The sequence below is a fragment of the Aethalodelphis obliquidens genome, unplaced genomic scaffold, assembly GCF_003676395.1.
Source record: "Aethalodelphis obliquidens isolate GAN/ISIS:26980383/991018 unplaced genomic scaffold, ASM367639v1 scaffold69, whole genome shotgun sequence".
NCBI classification, from domain to species: Eukaryota; Metazoa; Chordata; class Mammalia; order Artiodactyla; family Delphinidae; genus Aethalodelphis; species Aethalodelphis obliquidens.
In genome coordinates, this window is record NW_020838013.1 from 4,724,378 (window position 1) to 4,740,185 (window position 15,808).

At 57.1% G+C, this 15,808-nt stretch overlaps 2 protein-coding genes across 8 annotated transcripts; one reads left to right on the forward strand and one right to left on the reverse strand.

The window, feature by feature from the left end:
- Positions 1 to 1,249: 1,249 nt before the first annotated feature.
- TMEM134 (transmembrane protein 134) lies at positions 1,250 to 6,169 on the reverse strand. 6 transcript variants are annotated; one of them, XM_027089981.1, is made up of 7 exons: positions 5,925 to 6,169; positions 5,664 to 5,752; positions 4,917 to 4,981; positions 4,357 to 4,446; positions 1,997 to 2,041; positions 1,728 to 1,781; positions 1,250 to 1,643 (listed from the first exon to the last, which is right to left on the reverse strand). In XM_027089981.1, exons 1-7 carry the CDS (start codon positions 6,096 to 6,098, stop codon positions 1,561 to 1,563), a joined length of 600 nt encoding a protein of 199 aa, XP_026945782.1. In that variant the 5' UTR covers positions 6,099 to 6,169; the 3' UTR covers positions 1,250 to 1,560. The 6 variants fall into 6 exon arrangements, with proteins under 6 accessions (XP_026945782.1, XP_026945783.1, XP_026945785.1 ...); XM_027089982.1 differs by lacking the exon at positions 5,664 to 5,752 and adding an exon at positions 4,152 to 4,228 and having other exon boundaries at positions 5,925 to 6,156; XM_027089984.1 differs by lacking the exon at positions 5,664 to 5,752 and having other exon boundaries at positions 4,906 to 4,981; positions 5,925 to 6,163.
- Positions 6,170 to 8,958: 2,789 nt separating this feature from the next.
- AIP (AHR interacting HSP90 co-chaperone) lies at positions 8,959 to 15,296 on the forward strand. Of its 2 annotated transcripts, none has more exons than XM_027089805.1 (6): positions 8,959 to 9,169; positions 12,172 to 12,351; positions 13,652 to 13,840; positions 14,231 to 14,407; positions 14,509 to 14,650; positions 14,982 to 15,296. In XM_027089805.1, exons 1-6 carry the CDS (start codon positions 9,071 to 9,073, stop codon positions 15,185 to 15,187), a joined length of 993 nt encoding a protein of 330 aa, XP_026945606.1. In that variant the 5' UTR covers positions 8,959 to 9,070; the 3' UTR covers positions 15,188 to 15,296. The 2 variants fall into 2 exon arrangements, with proteins under 2 accessions (XP_026945606.1, XP_026945607.1); XM_027089806.1 differs by having other exon boundaries at positions 14,509 to 14,642; positions 14,982 to 15,121.
- Positions 15,297 to 15,808: the final 512 nt, after the last annotated feature.

Here is a 15,808-nt window from a genome sequence, read left to right on the forward strand (position 1 = left end):
TTTGTTTTTTTATTTCACTTTTTTAGTTTTCATTTTACCTTACAAAATTATTGGTCCATGTTGCATTAGAAATGAAAACTGGTCCCCAGCTAATTTGAGAATCACTCATTTAGGAGTTCCTGCATCTAATTGGTACCCCCCAAAAGTGCCTTGATTGGTGGCTGAGGGTGGGAAGTCTGGCTGGGCCAGGAGATCAGGAGCGAGAGCGGGGGTCTGGGTGCTCATTCTTTCAACAAAATCACAGAAATCTAAAGGCACTGTCCTGGCCGCTGCAGATACAGTGGAGGCCGAACACCCTAATGGCACTCGCGTTTCACTGGGGGTGGCAGACTGTAAACATGAAGTATATGAACAGGGTCTCCAAGGCCCACACTCATTCGGCCAGCCCCTCAGTTGGTCAGCTGGGGACCAGACCAGCTTGCTGACCCCCACCCCCCTCTGAGTCACAGAAGCCCTGGGTTGTGTTCCTCACTCTGCCCTCAGCCAAGCCAGTCTCTCTGGGCCTCAGTTTCTATGGAGGGTGACCAGAAAGAACCTGTGTCAAGCGCCTTCTAAGAATCTGATAAATGGTAGCTATTATGACCTCAGCTTTCAGGGTTCTCAAAGATTCTGTTTCCTGGTTGTTGACATCCTGAGATGCTTGGACCTTCCAAAATTCTGCAGTGGTCTGTTTCCAATGTTCTGTGGTTCTAAGAGTCTTTGATCACTGAGGTTTTCTGTTATACAGGCCTGCTTCCTATGTCCTTTGACCCCTACTTCTCCCAACCTCTGGGCCTGGGAAGTAGGGCAGTGGGTGGAGGAGGCTGGGCTGCTGCGTCCTGGTGGCCCACATTCAGAGCCGGCTGTGGCAGCCCAGGGCCCCAGAGCCAGGCTGGAACCAGGATACCAGCCTCCAGGCCCCAGGCCTGTGTCATCTGAGTGCCCTTGGCCAGGGCCGCCAAGGGAGGCACCAATGCTGCCTCTCTGAGTGGAGACAGGGGCAGGACTGACTCTGCTAAGGACTGGGAGGGAGAGTCTTCTCCAGGCTTGCAGGGTAGAAGAGCCCCAGGCCCAGCTCTGCCCCTGACGTGCTGTGTGACCTTGGGCAAGTCATGGAGCATCAGGACTGTCATGTGTACCATGGGGAGATGGACAGTCCTAGAGCCCTTCAGCCCCAGGGTCAGTCCTTTTCTCAGCCTTTCTGAAAGGGGGCTGTGGCCAGGCTGATGGGCTGGTCAGGGCAAGTGGGAAGTAAAAAGCAATTGTGGGCTGGAATTAAGCATTACCCTTTTATTAGCACAAAACACCACCAACCCAGCAGCCCCCCAAGAATAAGTTAAGGCACGGAGCACGGAAGGGGCGACTTTCCCAGGCCCAGGTCGTGGCCTGAGGCCCACTGCCCCAAACTTCCGGAGCAAACTCCTGAGGGGACTGGAGCCTCGAGGGTCCCGCAGGGTCTTTTCCCTTGAGATGAGGGTACCGAAGCGGGCGCGGGCCCCAGGGGCGCCCCCTAGGGACGCGAGGAGGCCGCGCGGGGCCTCTCGGCGCCGACGATGGATCCCGCCGTCTGCCGCCGCCTGCTCACTTCTCGAAGTAGGGCAGGTAGAAGAACTGGAAGCCCCGGTGGCCCTTGACCGCGCAGTAGATGAAGGTCACGTGGTAGACTGCAGGGCGGGGTCTGTCAGCGCCGGGGGCCCGCCCAGGGCCCGCCCCCGCCCCGCCCCGCCCCTGCCCGCGCCCACTCGCACCTCCCGGGACCAGCAACAGGAAGCCGGGCACGAAGAAGATGGCGCTGGAGACACCTACGAGAGGGGAGGAGGGGCCGGGTCAGGGCAGGGAGGCTTCCGGGCGGGACTGCGGGGTCACTGCCTGGGCAAGTCTCACTCTCCGAGGTAAAAGGGGCCGTTTTCTGCCGGGAGGGCGCTGAGCGCTGCGGGAGGTGGAAGGGCTTGCCGAGGGCCTCTGGGCACACGAGGGGCGTGACCGCTGCCCGCGGAGGTAGGAGGGGGTCGCTCACCTGGCGAGGGGGCCACCTCCAGTCCCACGCCGGTCAGGATCAACACTGCACACAGATGGAAACACGAGGGTGAGGGCAGGAGCAGGGGGCAGCAGCTGGTGGCAGGGTGGGGACCTCCACCCGCAACCCCCAACATGGCTTAGGCCTGAGGAATGGTGTCCCCCACCTAAGCTGAAGGTCCCCTGGGCAGAGAACCACCAGGGGAAGTTCACCAAGCTCTGTGTTTTCAGAGCAGGGCACCTGGCAGGCCCTGGGAAATGTCTGTCCCTGCCCCCATGGCCCTTCCCTAGTGGAGCAAGCAACAAGAACCTCCAAGCTACAACCCTGGTGATCAGACAGCTCGGGAGCCTGGGGTATCAGGAAGAGCTTCTTGGAGGCAGTAGCATCTAAGCTGAGCAGGGACAGCAGCAGCAGTAGCAGTTACCTTTTAGTGACCACCTACCAGCTGCTGCCAGGCACTGGGCTAAGTGTGTTACATGCAGGGCCTTATTTAATTGCCACCTTGACTGAGACAGGTATTACCATCCCCATTTCACAGCAGAGGAAACTGAGACACAGAGAGGGGAAGTAACTTGCCCAGGACTGCATTTAGAAGGTGGAGGTGATCTGACTCCAGAGGCTTTGCTATGGGCATGGCACAGGCAGAAAGGGAGAGGAGTATTCCAGATGGAGGGAACAGCCTGGCAAAGGCCCAGCGACTGGAGGGAACTCAGGGCTTTCTAGGAACTTCCAGTTTTTGGCGAGACAGGAGAGGCAAGAGTCCAGGCTTGAGGAGTTTGGCAGGATCTGTAGGCCCTGGGGAGGGATGTGGACTTTGGCTAAGGACAGTGGGCACTGGGGAAGCTGGGGTGGTCATAGCTGGATCACTTTTTCAGATGCAGAGAGAGTCCTGGGTCCCCAGTTAGAGGATGGGATGGCGGGGGGGAGATGGGGGACCGTACAGCACAGAGGCTTGAAGGGCCACCGTGGACTGTTGTGTGGTTTGTGCCCTGCACAGAGCACCTCAAAAAGGGTACAATGGGGGCTGAAACTCACTCCCTGTACCCTGGCTTAGGGCTGTGGGCTCTGCCCACTCAGAGGAGGCATCTTTTTCTAATTCCTGCAAAAGGCCTTTATGGGCTATGGTGGCCCACAGGCCTCGCAACATCACTGATGTGGGTTTAAATCCCAGCTCATCTACTTCCCAGCTGTGGCTCTTCTGCAGCGTCTGTGTCCTTACTTTTGAACTGGGATAGTAATAATGCTTGCCCTGTCAGGTGTTGAGGATGAAATGAGATAAGGCAGGTGGCCAGTGCAACTCGCAGGTGTTGGGGAAGCCGCAGCTCCCTCCCCTGCACACAGACACCCAGAGCTGAGGCAAGGATGCTGCTCAGCTTTCCAGCTAGGGGACTCTCACCTTCCTGGAGGAGGGAGAGCAGGTGCCACAGTTGGGCCCTCCCTAAGGGCTCCCCTTGATCCCAACCCTAGATCCCTTTTGGGGACTCTGACTCCTCAGCCTCACAGAATGAGGAGCGTGGGAGTTAGAAAACAGCTGGCTGTGGTTTCTGCCTGCTCTGGGCCTCAGTTTCCCTATCTTGAGTATCTTGGGGGTGGGAGAGAGGTCCTTATCAGCTCTCAGACTCCTGAGGAGGGGAAGTGACAGGTGCCCTGTGGATTGGGCTGGCAGGGCACTCTGCAGTTTTGGCCACTGGGCTGGGCATATCCCTGAGCACTGCCCCTACATATAGGTTCTGGGTTGTGGCCCTACCTCTCGCTTGCTGTGTGACCTCTGTACGGAAGGAAAATAAGCCTGCGCTGCACCTGGCTCGAAGTAGACAGAGAATAAATAGTAGCTGTTACTCTCTGTTCCCTGATGGATTAAACAGGATAAAAAAAAAAAAAAAAAAAAAGGAAAAGTTTGGAGCATGGAACCACGTTCCATTTTCAACTATGTGTGATTTCTTGACTCTGTGACCAGGAGGCTGGACCTGCCCCTCCCAAGGCCTCAGCTTCCTAACCTGTAAAATGGGGGTGGGGTCACGGCAGCCAGCTGCGTCCTCAGGGTGCTGGGAGGCTCAGTGTGCCAAGGGGGATGCGATGCAGAGCCCAAATGAAAGGAGGGTGGACCCTACCAAGGGGTAGGCAGGGTATGCAGGGGGCCCTCGGGGGCACTCACCCAGCCCCAGCAGGAGGAGCAGGAAGGAGGCCAGCACTACCCTGTGGTTCTTCTGGATCAAAGGGTGTTGAGTCCAGCTGGATGGCAGCAGAGCAGGAGGGGTGTGAAAGAGGCGACAGGAGGCCCACCCCCTCCCATCACCATCCCCCACCCAGAGAGCCAAGGGGAAGTAGTCAGGGCTGCCTGTACTGGGGCAGGGTCTCACCTGCAGCAGGCATTGTAGGAGCGCTGAGTGCTACTGCTGATGGTGCTAAAGGACCACTGGGAGCTGCGGATGGATATTCGGCCAGAATCCCTGCAGGACAAATGGGCCCGGTGAGGGGGCAAGGGGAGGTGAGCAAGGGGACCCTTTGGGATAGGAGTCGTGATGGCATCCTGGGGGATGGTGCAGAGACTAGAACTAAGTGTTCCTGCAGAATAGGGGGCACTAAGAAGGGACGGGATGAAGAGGAATTCAAGGGCTGGGGGTTTCTGCAGGACGGGGGGTTGAGGAAAGCTGGGGATTCCTGTAGGACAAGTGACCTGTGACAAGACAGGGGCCAGACCAGGCTGGGGGTTTCTGCAAGATAAAGAGCCTGGTGGGGTGGGTGGGTGAGGCTGGCACTAGGGTAGGGTGCAGGACAGGGGACCCCGTGTAGGAGTCTCTCGTAGGACAGGACGTGAGAGGGCTGAGTGAGGTGAGCTGGAGGACTGAGCAGGGGCCTGGGGACAGGAGACAGAAGCATGGGGCTAAGAGTATGGGGTGGGTCCCCACCTGGCCCTGACCTGGTGCCGGCTCCCCCATCCAGCTCCGGAGAGGTCTGGGTTCCATCCTCATCGTTCTCCAGGTTCTATTCCAGAACACAGGGCTCAGAAGGGTTACTGGGCTCAGGCCCTTCCTCCCTCCCCTCTGGTGGAGAGGAAGAAAACGAGCGCACACAGCTGTTTGCCTGGACACACAGCTGTTTGGCCGCTTGACAGCTGCTCCCTCCGCCTTCCCCGAAGAACGGGTTTGATGATTCACAGAAACTGAAACCCAGGTAGGAGGTGGGTGCTGGGGGCTTTGGCAGGGAGGAGCCGGCAGGGGCTGGTTGAGGGTTCCCAGGGCCAGGAGATCTCCCAAGCTTGGGAATCAGGGTGGAGTTGTCAGGATGGTATTTCAGGGGCCCAGTGTGGAGGCCTTGGATTTGCGGTGCCAGGGAAGGGCAGGCCAATGGTTTCCAGGTTTGGGGCATAGGAATCTAGTTCAGGTTGCCAAGAAAAGGATTCTAGAGTTGGTGGAGGTCTTCTGGGAAAGGGGGATTTCCAGTTTAGTGGGAGCCAAGGCATGGGCAAGGACTCATCATGTGAGTGGGGACCTCCAGCTCTGGAGGGAAGGATGGGGTGGGGACTTAGAACAGAAGAGGGGGTGCTGGTTCCCGTTGGGTTATCTGGCCTGGGGCTCAGGGGAGTCCTTCTGAATATGGACAAAGTCTGGTTCAGGTACAGAAGAGTTCCCCATCCCTGCGTGCTAAGGGGAGGGAGGGTCAGTACCCAGGATCGGTGGGGACTCCAGGTTGGGATCGCCAGCTGGGGGTGAGGGACGAGCTGCCAGGTCTGGGCTCTAGGCTCTCCAGTAGTGGCTGGGGACCGAAATCAGAGCTGAGAGGGTCTGGGCAGTGATTTGGCTCCGGGGGGCGGTCTCCCGCTCCGGCTGAGGCCTCTAGTCAGATTCTCCCGAGTTGGGGTTCTCCAGGGTCCGGCCTGGGGTCTGCCCAGACCCAGGCTGGGGGTGAGGTGGGCCGGGCGGTTCACCTGGTAGCGCAGCCGGGACTGCTTGTCCTCGTCGGCCACCTCGAACCGGGCCCGGCGCTCGAAGTGCAGCGGCCCGAAGCGGGCGACCCCGCTGGACTCAGGCCCAGGGCCCGCGTCCTCCAGGGACAGCTCGAAGGCGTCATCGATGCTGAACTGGGGCCGGGCGGCACTCATGGCCCCGGCCCGCTCAGACGCCCAGCACCGTCGCCATCCGCTCCCGCCGGCCCCACCCCCGCGCGCAGACCCCGCCCCGTGCCGTCGTCTAGGTTGCTCGACAGTCCGGCGCCCTGGTCGAGGCCCCGCCCTTACATAACGGCCCCGCCCCCGCCCGCCTTCAGCAGGCCAGAGCTGCCGAGCGCCGAGCAGACTAGTGACCGCGCCTTCTCTCGTCCGGACCGAGCTGGGCTCGCCGCGCCGCCCAGCGGCCGCCTCGGCGAGCGACAGCGGGTGCCTCTCGGAAGCAATCCCTGGGTCTGTACAAGGGCCTTGCAGGGGCTGCCACTCGCCAACCTTTCAGGCCCGAGTTGGAGTCGTCTGCATCCCAGCCCGCTCCTCGAGTGCTGAGGAGACTCCTGGGGACCGTTTCCCCACCCTTACTCACCACGGCCCTGCACGGGAGGGGGATTGTCGCCACCGTGCAAATGTGGAAAAAGGCTCAGAGAGCTTATGTGGCTTGCATTCTCCTCCAATTCTGTCTCCACGCAGACGGCAAAGTGGTCTTTTAAAACATCTGATCCTTTTCTTCTGTGTGTTAGTCTTAAATAAAACTTTTTTTTTTTTAATTAAAGTATGCTGCCAAGTCACTCCTCTGCATAAAACCATCCCTTGGTTTTCCACTGTGGTTAGAATAATATGTGAACTCTTGACTAAGGCCCACAAAGCTCTGGTCCCTGCCTACCTCTCCCAATCGCATCAAGTCCTACTCTGCCCCTCTTTCATCTCACTCAGCCACACAGGCCAAGCTCGTTCCCATCTCAGGGTCTTTGCACGTGCGTGCTTTTTTCTATGCCTGGAAAGCACTTAACCTTGCTCTTTCACAGGGGGATCTTTTCATCATCGGTGTCCCTGCTCCAGTGTCATCTCTCAGAGAAGCCGTCCCTGACTATGCAATCTAAAGTCAGTTTCACATCACACAGTGCTTACCCGAAATTACCTTATTTTACACTGTCTTATTCACCACTGTGTCCACTGTGCCCAGAACAGTGTTTGGCACTAAGTAGGTCCTCAATAAATATTTGTGGACCACATGAATGAGCGCTTCGCCCAAATCCCAAATGCTTTCAAGTGCGAACTGGGATTTGAACTCAGGTCCACCTAGCTCTAGGGGTGCTCATCCTCCTGCACTCACCCGACCCACTTCATTTTATGACCTCGTGTACAGAGCTGAGTCAATCCTGCTTCTCAGTTTATGACACATCATCACTATGAGCAAGGCCCCTCTTGAGTTACGTTAATTTATTTTCCGTCCTTCTCTCCACCGTTTTCCTCCTCCCTTTCATCAGATCCCACATCAGTGTGCTCAGTCGGCTGCCTTGAATTCTGTCTGGCCCCCTACTCCACATGGCATTGGCTCGTATGTGGATGTGTTTGCAATTTAAAAACATGGAATCATGTATAAAACTCATTCTATTTACATTTTTTTTTTTTTTTTTTTTGCTGTACGCGGGCCTCTCACTGTTGTGGCCTCTCCCGTTGCGGAGCACAGGCTCCGGACGCGCAGGCTCAGCGGCCACGGCTCACGGGCCCAGCCGCTCCGCGGCATGTGGGATCTTCCCGGACCGGGGCACGAACCCGTGTCCCCTGCATCGGCATGCGGACTCTCAACCACTGCGCCACCAGGGAAGCCCTGAGGTATTTTTATATATACTAGTGGATTTAATTAGCTGAACATTCATTTAGGATTTTTCATATTTATATTTATTAGTAAAATGGGTGTATATTTTTCTTGCCTTATGGTATAGTTATCTGGTTCAGAATCAAGATTAAAATAGCCTCATAAAATATGTTGGTTGGCTTTCCCTCTTTTTCCATTTTCTGGAGCAATCTGTATAGGATACAGACTACTTGTTGCTTCAGAATTCGGCAGAAGTCGCCTGAAAAACTTCCTGTGTGGGTAAAAAAAAAAAAAAAAGCTAAAAACAAACAAAGCATGTTTCCCTTTCACCCCAGAGGTTCCACCTCTCTCAGGGGACTTTGGGGGGGGGGGGAAATGAACCAGCATAAATATCTGAAGCCCTTAGCACGTGGGGCAAAGGGGACGGACAATAATTCTTCGCAGTTATGAGGATGGAATGAAGACAGTGCACAGGTCCCAAGACATTCCTTTATTCGGTTGCCTAAACCTCGAAAGTGGGAGCAGAAAACTCTTACAGCTATTCTTCACAGCTAGTTTCCAGAGGCGGAGAGAAATGTTGTACTACCCCCGAAGTGCCTCACTTCTATCATTCCTATATTTCCTAATACTCACTGGGCAACTACTATGTGCCAGACACCGCGGAGGATTCCATGGTGACGACACATCCAGCCAGGACCCCACAAGGGACTATCAGTCTCTTGGGGAGTTTACGGTTCCCACAGGAACACAGAAACCCTCCTTCCTCTCTTTCTTACTCCTAGTTTTACTTATTTATTTATTTATATTTAAAGAGAAAAATCCAGGATGCAAAAGTCACGACTATTGTGCTAGGTATGCTAAAAGAAAAAACCCAGAAAGGAATACACAAAAATAGTAGTTTTAGGGGGTGGCGTTACCGACGGGCCCCCAGCCCCCGCTCCATCCTAGTTCTGTAACGCTGTTGTACTATTCCTACAACTTAAAATAGAGTGGCACACGGCCACTTGGGAGGGCCCAGTCTATATCAGTTTAATGACACAATTGCTAGGGACGCCCCCGCCCCGCCCGGCCGACTCTGGCCCCGCCTCTCTCACCTCCCCTAGACAGTCTCAGGCCCCGCCCCTGGTCAGATCCGCGCGCTCAGCCGCAGCGCAGAGAACCAATCACTGTCCGTTTCCACGTTCAGGCCCTTTACGGCGTCTGCCCTTAGCCAAAATGGCGCCAGCTCGGAAGTTGCCGAAGTTGACGAAGCAGGTCCGGAAGCTGCCGAGCGAGTCCGGAAGTTGCCGAAAGAGAGCAGCGGGGAAGGAGGATGGCGGATATCATCGCAAGACTCCGGGAGGACGGGATCCAAAAGCGTGTGATAGAGGAGGGCCGAGGAGAGCTCCCTGACTTTCAGGATGGAACTAAGGTTCGTGTTTATCCCCTTCCCTTAACCGTCCGTGGCGCGGTGCGCATGCGAGGCGGGAGGAGGCTGTAGGCGAGAGATTGCGCATGCCCAGATAGCAGTGGTCGGTGACCCTACCTCTCACATGCCGAGCTCGACGCTGATTGGTCTGGATTTAAGTAGAGGGTGAATTCGGATGCGTCTGCCCCCGCCCCCTAGCTTGGCCATGTGGCCACATTGGTTGGGGAGGCCGTCAGTCATTATAAACAGGTTGCGGGAGGTGGGAGGGTTGACCCTATTGCTTGCACAGATCCAGCGCTGGAGAAGACCCTAAACCGGATACCTGGGCTCTGGGAGGGGCCCCTGGTTTGCAAGCCTCAAAATCTATAGACGGAAGGGTCTTCTGAAAACACAGACCAGCTCCATTTCTTAGATGGGAAAATCGAGGCCCAGGGACGACGCACCAACCGAGAGAACAAACAGGCCCAGAGGTTGGGTCTGCCAGAGCAGAATCCTTTTGGCAGCCTTCCGAGTGCTCTTCGTGGCATTGCTCGGGACAGATAAGGGCTGGGAAATAAAGAGCCTCCCATCTTCCTCCTTTGTACATCCAGGCCCCCACCTCCAGCCTCTCCGGCCCCTTCCCCCAAACAATGTACATCTCCAGGCTTACCTGCTTCTGCTTATGCATTTCCCTCCTCCTGGAGGGCCTTTCCCTGTTGCCACTTGTCTGTAGAGTAAGGAGCTTCCTGGGGGCAGCCCCTGTGCCCAGCAGAGCAGTCACATAGGACACGCATCTTGAGCGAATGAGTAAAGATCCTGGCCCCCAAAATAACCGAAGTGACATACCTTGTTGATGACTACAACAGTTTAACATTTAAAACATACTGGGGCCGGGCTTTCCTGGTGGCGCAGTGGTTGAGAGTCCACCTGCCGAAGCAGGGGACGCGGGTTCGTGCCCCGGTCCGGGAAGATCCCACATGCCGCGGAGCGGCTGGGCCCGTGAGCCATGGCTGCTGAGCCTGCGCGTCCGGAGCCTGTGCTCCGCAACGGGAGAGGCCACAACAGTGAGAGGCCCACATACCGCAAAAACAAAACAAAACAAAACATACTGGGGCCACCAAAAGTAAGAGCTACTGCGCCGAGATTCAGCAGATAAAGATCCTAGCCTCTCTCAGTGTGAGTGATTTGAGGCAGAGCTGCACAGCCCTAGTGATCAGTGATACCAAGAGGGATCCTTTCCCAGATGCGAGAAGGGAGGTGGATGTGGGTGGATTCCCCCATGGGCTGGGGGGTTGGTGGCCTTGAAGAAGGTCCTGGCAAGGGAGATCTTGGATGGAACAGACACCAGCTGGAGAGAACACTGTAAAAATAGTGAAGATCTGTGAACAATGACCCTGAAGGAACAGGTACAGGTAAATTAAAAAACCAATCACCAGCATTGATTGAGGGCTCAGATGAGCACCGTGCTAAATGCTTCACAAGTTTATTTTCTTTCCTTCTCACAAGAGGAATAGGTACTATTGTTGACCCCATTTTACTGATGTGGAAACAGAGCTCAGAGGAGTGGCTAGGGGTGGTGGCAAAGAGTGTGGGTTCCTCTAACCATATCCTGTGGAGGGTTCAGTGTTTAGACCTCTTCTCTCTTCACTCTCCCTGAGATGATCTCATCCAGGCTTATCTCTTTTAAAAAACTCTCCATGCCTGGGCCGCTCCCAGATGTCTATCTCTAGCCTTCCCTCTCCTTTAAAGTTGATATCCGGCTCCCTACTCACCATCTCCACCTGGATGTCTGGTTGGCACCTGAAACTTCACCTGCTCCCCCCAAGCCTTCCCATCTAAGTTAAGGGCACCTCCAGCCTTTTGGTTGTTCAGGCCCAAAACCTCCCAGTCTCCATGGCTCCTCCTGTTCTCTCACTTCCCACAGAAGATCCTCAGAATACACCGGTGGTCTGACCACTTCTCACCACTTCTGCCACTACCACCCTGGTCCAGGCCGCCATCATCTCTCTCCTGGGTTATTGCAGTAACCACCTTCCTGCTTCTGTCCTCCCTCCGCTCCAGCCTCTTCTCATCCCAGCAGCAGCAGAACCCACGTCAGATCATGTCCCTCCTCTGCTTGGAGCCACCCACTGGCTCTCAACTCAGAGTGAAAAAACAAACTCCTCACCACTGCCTGCAGGCTCTGTGGGGTCCATCCTTGTTGACCTGGTGACCCCGTGATGCACAACTCCTCGCCCTTGTTCACTCTGCTTCTGCTACACTGGCTTCCCGTTTTGTGAGCACCCCACACACTGTCCCTCTGCAGGGCTTTTGCGCCTGCTATTCTCTTGACCTAGAAAGTTCCCACCCCTTCCTACCCCAGCATCTGCCTGGCTTGCTTCTCCCTTCAGATCTCTGGGGTATTTTTTGGCCACACAGCACAGCTTGTGGGATCTTAGTTTCCCGACCAGGGATCGAACCCAGGTCCCGACAGTGAAAGCACTGAGTCCTAACTACTGGACCGCCAGGGAAGTCCCTCAGATCCTCAGATCTCTGCTTAAATGTTGTCCTCGCAGAGACTCCTGCCCCCTGAACTCACCCTGCCTTACCCTGCTGCATTTTGTTTTCTGATTCATAGCCTTAGCTCAACCTCACACAGCACATGTTGAGGCCCATCTCTTTCCTCTAGAAGTTCCATGTGAGCTCCACGGGGGCAGGGACTTTTGTCTGTTTTGTTCACTGCTGGGCCTAGCACAGAGCTCAGGCATGTAATAGGTGCTCAGTAAATATTTATTGAAAGAATGATTAGTGCCAGACCACTTGGGCTCCTGTCCCAGCCTGTCCACCCACTAGCCATGTGATGTGGATCCCTTCCCTCTCGGTGACAGTATCCTCACCTGGGTGGTATGGTAAAGCCAGGTGTAAGGTTGGGCGGTGACCCCCGGGAGAGCCCTGTCCCTTGTGCCATCTGCAGGCTGCGAGCTGGGCTTGTCCTTGGGGGATGGGGGAAGGCTGTGCCCTTGTCTGATCCCATTTGCGGCCCGCAGGCCACGTTCCACTACCGGACTCTGCGCAGTGACGATGAGGGCACCGTGCTGGACGACAGCCGGGTGTGCGGCAAGCCCATGGAGCTCATCATCGGCAAGAAGTTCAAGCTGCCCGTGTGGGAGACCATTGTGCGCACCATGCGGGAGGGCGAGATCTCTCAGTTCTGCTGCGACGTCAAGGTACCCGATGCCCTGTGCCTGCCTGCATCTGTCTGCCCGCACCCAATGGCTAGGCCACCACCGACTCCCTCCAGGGCACCACACCACCAGGACACTGGCGTCCTGGCCCCTATTCCACCTTTTCCTCTCCCTTAGCCGGACTGCAGCCAGGGACTGGCTCTCAAATGTAATGACCCACACAACTCCTTACTTCAAACCCCTCTGGCTCCTGGTCACTGTCGAGCTAAAGTGTAAGCCATAGATGCTCACATGGCCCTGCAGGGTCTCCCTCCCACTCACCTCCCTGTGTTTCCATCCCTTTCTTGGCCAAGATCCTCCCTCCCACTTCAAACTGAATTCCTGGGTCACCACCCCCAGGAAGCCTTCCCTGACTACTGGTGGTTGACTTGAACCCCATCTCTGGGTTCTCCAGCCCCTCATGCTCTGCATGGCCAGGATCTGGTCCTCTGTCTGCATCTAAGCTACTTCAGGGCAGGGATTGGGCCTGTTTACCTTCAAAATGCGCAGTGTGGGCCAGCCCAGAGCCAAGACTCAGAACACATCTGCTGGCTGGATGAATGTTAGCCGAGCAGTCTGCCCTGTGCAGGGTCAGTGAGAGGAGCTGGTTAGACTGGGGTGAGGGTGGTCTGGCTCCCACCATCCCAGCAGATGTTCCTAGTGAAAGGTCAAAAGCTAGGTCCCCAGGAATTCCCTGGCGCTCCAGAGGTTAGGACTCAGCGCTTTCACTGCCGTGGCCCCGGGTTCAATCCCTGGTCGGGGAACTAAAATCCCACAAGCCTTGTGGCCAAAAAAAAAAAAAAGCTAGGTCCCCTATGCCTGAGGGTCTCCCCTGAGGGTTTTGAGGTTGCTGCCCTAAACCCACCTCGGAGATAGGCCCTGAAAGGGGTGGGGATGGGGCAGCACAGAAGAGGCGCTGGGAACAGAATGTGGAGGGACCCCAGCTTGTGGGCTGCAAGCCTGGGAGAAGGAGGAGGGGCGGAGGTAAGAATTCCACTGGGCTCGTAAGGACAGGGGAGACCGGTTGACAGCGGGAGTGTGTGTTTGTGTGGAGGCTGGCGGGGTAGGCGCTTGGCTTGGGTTGGTGGCCAGAAAGTGTGGCAGGAGCTGAGGCCCGCACCGGGCTGGAGGGCTGGGAGGCTGGAGGAGTCCCGAGGGAAACGCCCTCCTGTGTTTCTGCTGAACCAGTTCCTGCCCCTCTCTGGGCCTTAGTGTCCTTTCTCAGATGGTGATGGGGGCAGGGGGCTGGGCCTCTTGGGCTGGTGACCAGCCAGCCCATTGGTGCCCACTCACCCTCCGGCAGCATGTGGTCCTGTATCCACTGGTGGCCAAGAGTCTACGCAACATTGCAGCTGGCAAAGACCCCCTGGAGGGCCAGCGGCACTGCTGCGGCATCGCCCAGATGCACGAGCACAATTCCCTGGGCCACGCCGATCTGGACGCCCTGCAGCAGAACCCCCAGCCTCTCATCTTCGACATCGAGATGCTTAAGGTGAGGGGCCACCAAGCCCCAGGCACCTCGCCAAACTCCCACTGCCCAGCTTCAGAGCGGGTGCTGGTCCCACCTGCCTGCCCAGAGTTGGTGGGCCCACTGACTGTTGGTTGGGCTTGGGGTGGGGCAGGTACAAGGACACCTTTGTGGACCCCCTGGCAGTGTCCTCCCCCTCCTTCAGGTCACTGCAAGGGCAGAGATTTTCACCATCTTGTTCGGTGCTCTATTTCTAGAACCCGGCACAGTGCTGGGCCTGTAGGAGGTGCTACATAAACAGTTTGTTGAATGGTCAGAGAATGAACAAGTGATTCTGTTTCCGGTGTCCAATGTCCCAGGCCCGGCTAGCCCAGAGGCTGGCCCTCGGCCCTGACTTGGCCTACACCCCGGCAGGTGGAGAACCCTGGCACGTACCAGCAGGACCCGTGGGCGATGACGGATGAGGAGAAGGCAAAGGCAGTGCCGGTCATACACCAGGAGGGCAACCGGTTGTACCGCGAGGGCCGTGTGAAGGAGGCTGCCGCCAAGTACTACGACGCCATCGCCTGCCTCAAGAACCTTCAGATGAAGGTGCCGCCTGGAGGCTGCAGTGGGTGAGCGGAGGGGCTGAGGTGGGGCCGGGGGCCCAGGTTTCAGCACCTTTTGCCCTCTCCCTCCCCCCACGCCCCCAGGAACAGCCTGGGTCCCCTGACTGGATCCAGCTGGATCTGCAGATCACACCACTGCTGCTCAACTACTGTCAGTGCAAGCTGGCGGCCCAGGAGTATTACGAGGTGCTGGACCACTGCTCCTCCATCCTCAACAAGTATGATGGTGAGCACCGCGCGCTGGGCCGCCAGGGTGGGCCAGCGGGTGGGCAGTAGAGCAGCCTCCTCCGTAACCCCTGGGTACCGGGGCACGAAACTGAGCCTTTAATATCACCCCCATTCTGAAGTCCCGTGGGAACCCGACCAAATATCGCCCACCCAGGCAGGACCATGGGCCCTGTTGCGCCAGTGAGATATGAAAGGGGGTTCGGGGTGGGGTTGGCCTCCGCATGGGCTCTGTCCCATGATGGGCCCCTGGTGCCAGAAGTCAAGCTAAGTAGCTGGCTGGTCCCCCCTTCGTGCCCTGTGTGCCTGCTGCCCACTGGCACCCCCTGCAGACAACGTCAAGGCCTACTTCAAGCGGGGCAAGGCGCACGCGGCAGTGTGGAATGCCCAGGAGGCCCAGGCTGACTTTGCCAAGGTGTTGGAGCTGGACCCCGCCCTGGCGCCCATCGTGAGCCGTGAGCTGCGGGCCCTCGAGGCAAGAATCCGGCAGAAGGACGAGGAAGACAGGGCCCGCTTCCGGGGCATCTTCTCCCACTGACAGGGCCCTGCTGGCCCAGCCACCCTGCCCAGCTCACTGCTGCTGCTAGCAGCCCCCCCGCCCCCGCCGTATCATGCTTCTCTGTATATAAAGGCCTTATTTATCTCTCTCTCTCTCTCTGGGCCTGCTGAGCTGATCCATTGGGAGAGCTGGGGTCATCACCCCTCATTTCCTGGTCCTTGGGTGGTTTGGGGAGGCAAAGAATTGGGGTTCTAATCCCAGCTCCCCATTCACCAACTCAGACCTTTTTGGGCCTCAGTGTCCCTGCCAGAGAAGTGAGGGTGGTCTCTGTCACAAAGGAAGTGTTTCTTGCTGGCCAGGGCTAAGCTGCCTGGGAGCTTTCAGTCTTAACGGGGGAGACGAAGCAAGTGCAAGCCAGGGGGCCTAGTGTCCGGGTGAGGCGGGCTCCCCTCCGATCCCATGGCCTCAGCTAATGCAGGCAGAGGTTCCAGTGAGAAGCCAAGTGTGGCCCCTGGGAACTGAAAGGCCAGCCCGGGTGGTGAGCAGAGGGCGGGGGTAGGCTGGCTCTCCAGGCCCCAATCCTGGCCCTGTCCTCTGACCTGCTGCGTGACCCTGGGCACATCCTGACTCCTCTTTGCCCTTCAGCATCTCTCTTGAACT

What these genes read in the sequence shown, in the direction of transcription:
- TMEM134 (XM_027089981.1), bottom strand. Translation starts at nt 6,098, where the DNA reads ATGAGTGCCGCCCGGCCCCAGTTCAGCATCGATGACGCCTTCGAGCTG. An exon ending in TCCTACAATGCCTGCTGCAG is followed by an intron (nt 2,042 to 4,356) that starts GTGAGACCCTGC and finishes ATCTGTGTGCAG; the next exon opens with TGTTGATCCTGACCGGCGTG. An exon ending in CCTGTTGCTGGTCCCGGGAG is followed by an intron (nt 1,644 to 1,727) that starts GTGCGAGTGGGC and finishes CCCGCCCTGCAG; the next exon opens with TCTACCACGTGACCTTCATC.
- AIP (XM_027089805.1), top strand. Translation starts at nt 9,071, where the DNA reads ATGGCGGATATCATCGCAAGACTCCGGGAGGACGGGATCCAAAAGCGT. An exon ending in TCGACATCGAGATGCTTAAG is followed by an intron (nt 13,841 to 14,230) that starts GTGAGGGGCCAC and finishes ACACCCCGGCAG; the next exon opens with GTGGAGAACCCTGGCACGTA. An exon ending in TCAAGAACCTTCAGATGAAG is followed by an intron (nt 14,408 to 14,508) that starts GTGCCGCCTGGA and finishes CCACGCCCCCAG; the next exon opens with GAACAGCCTGGGTCCCCTGA.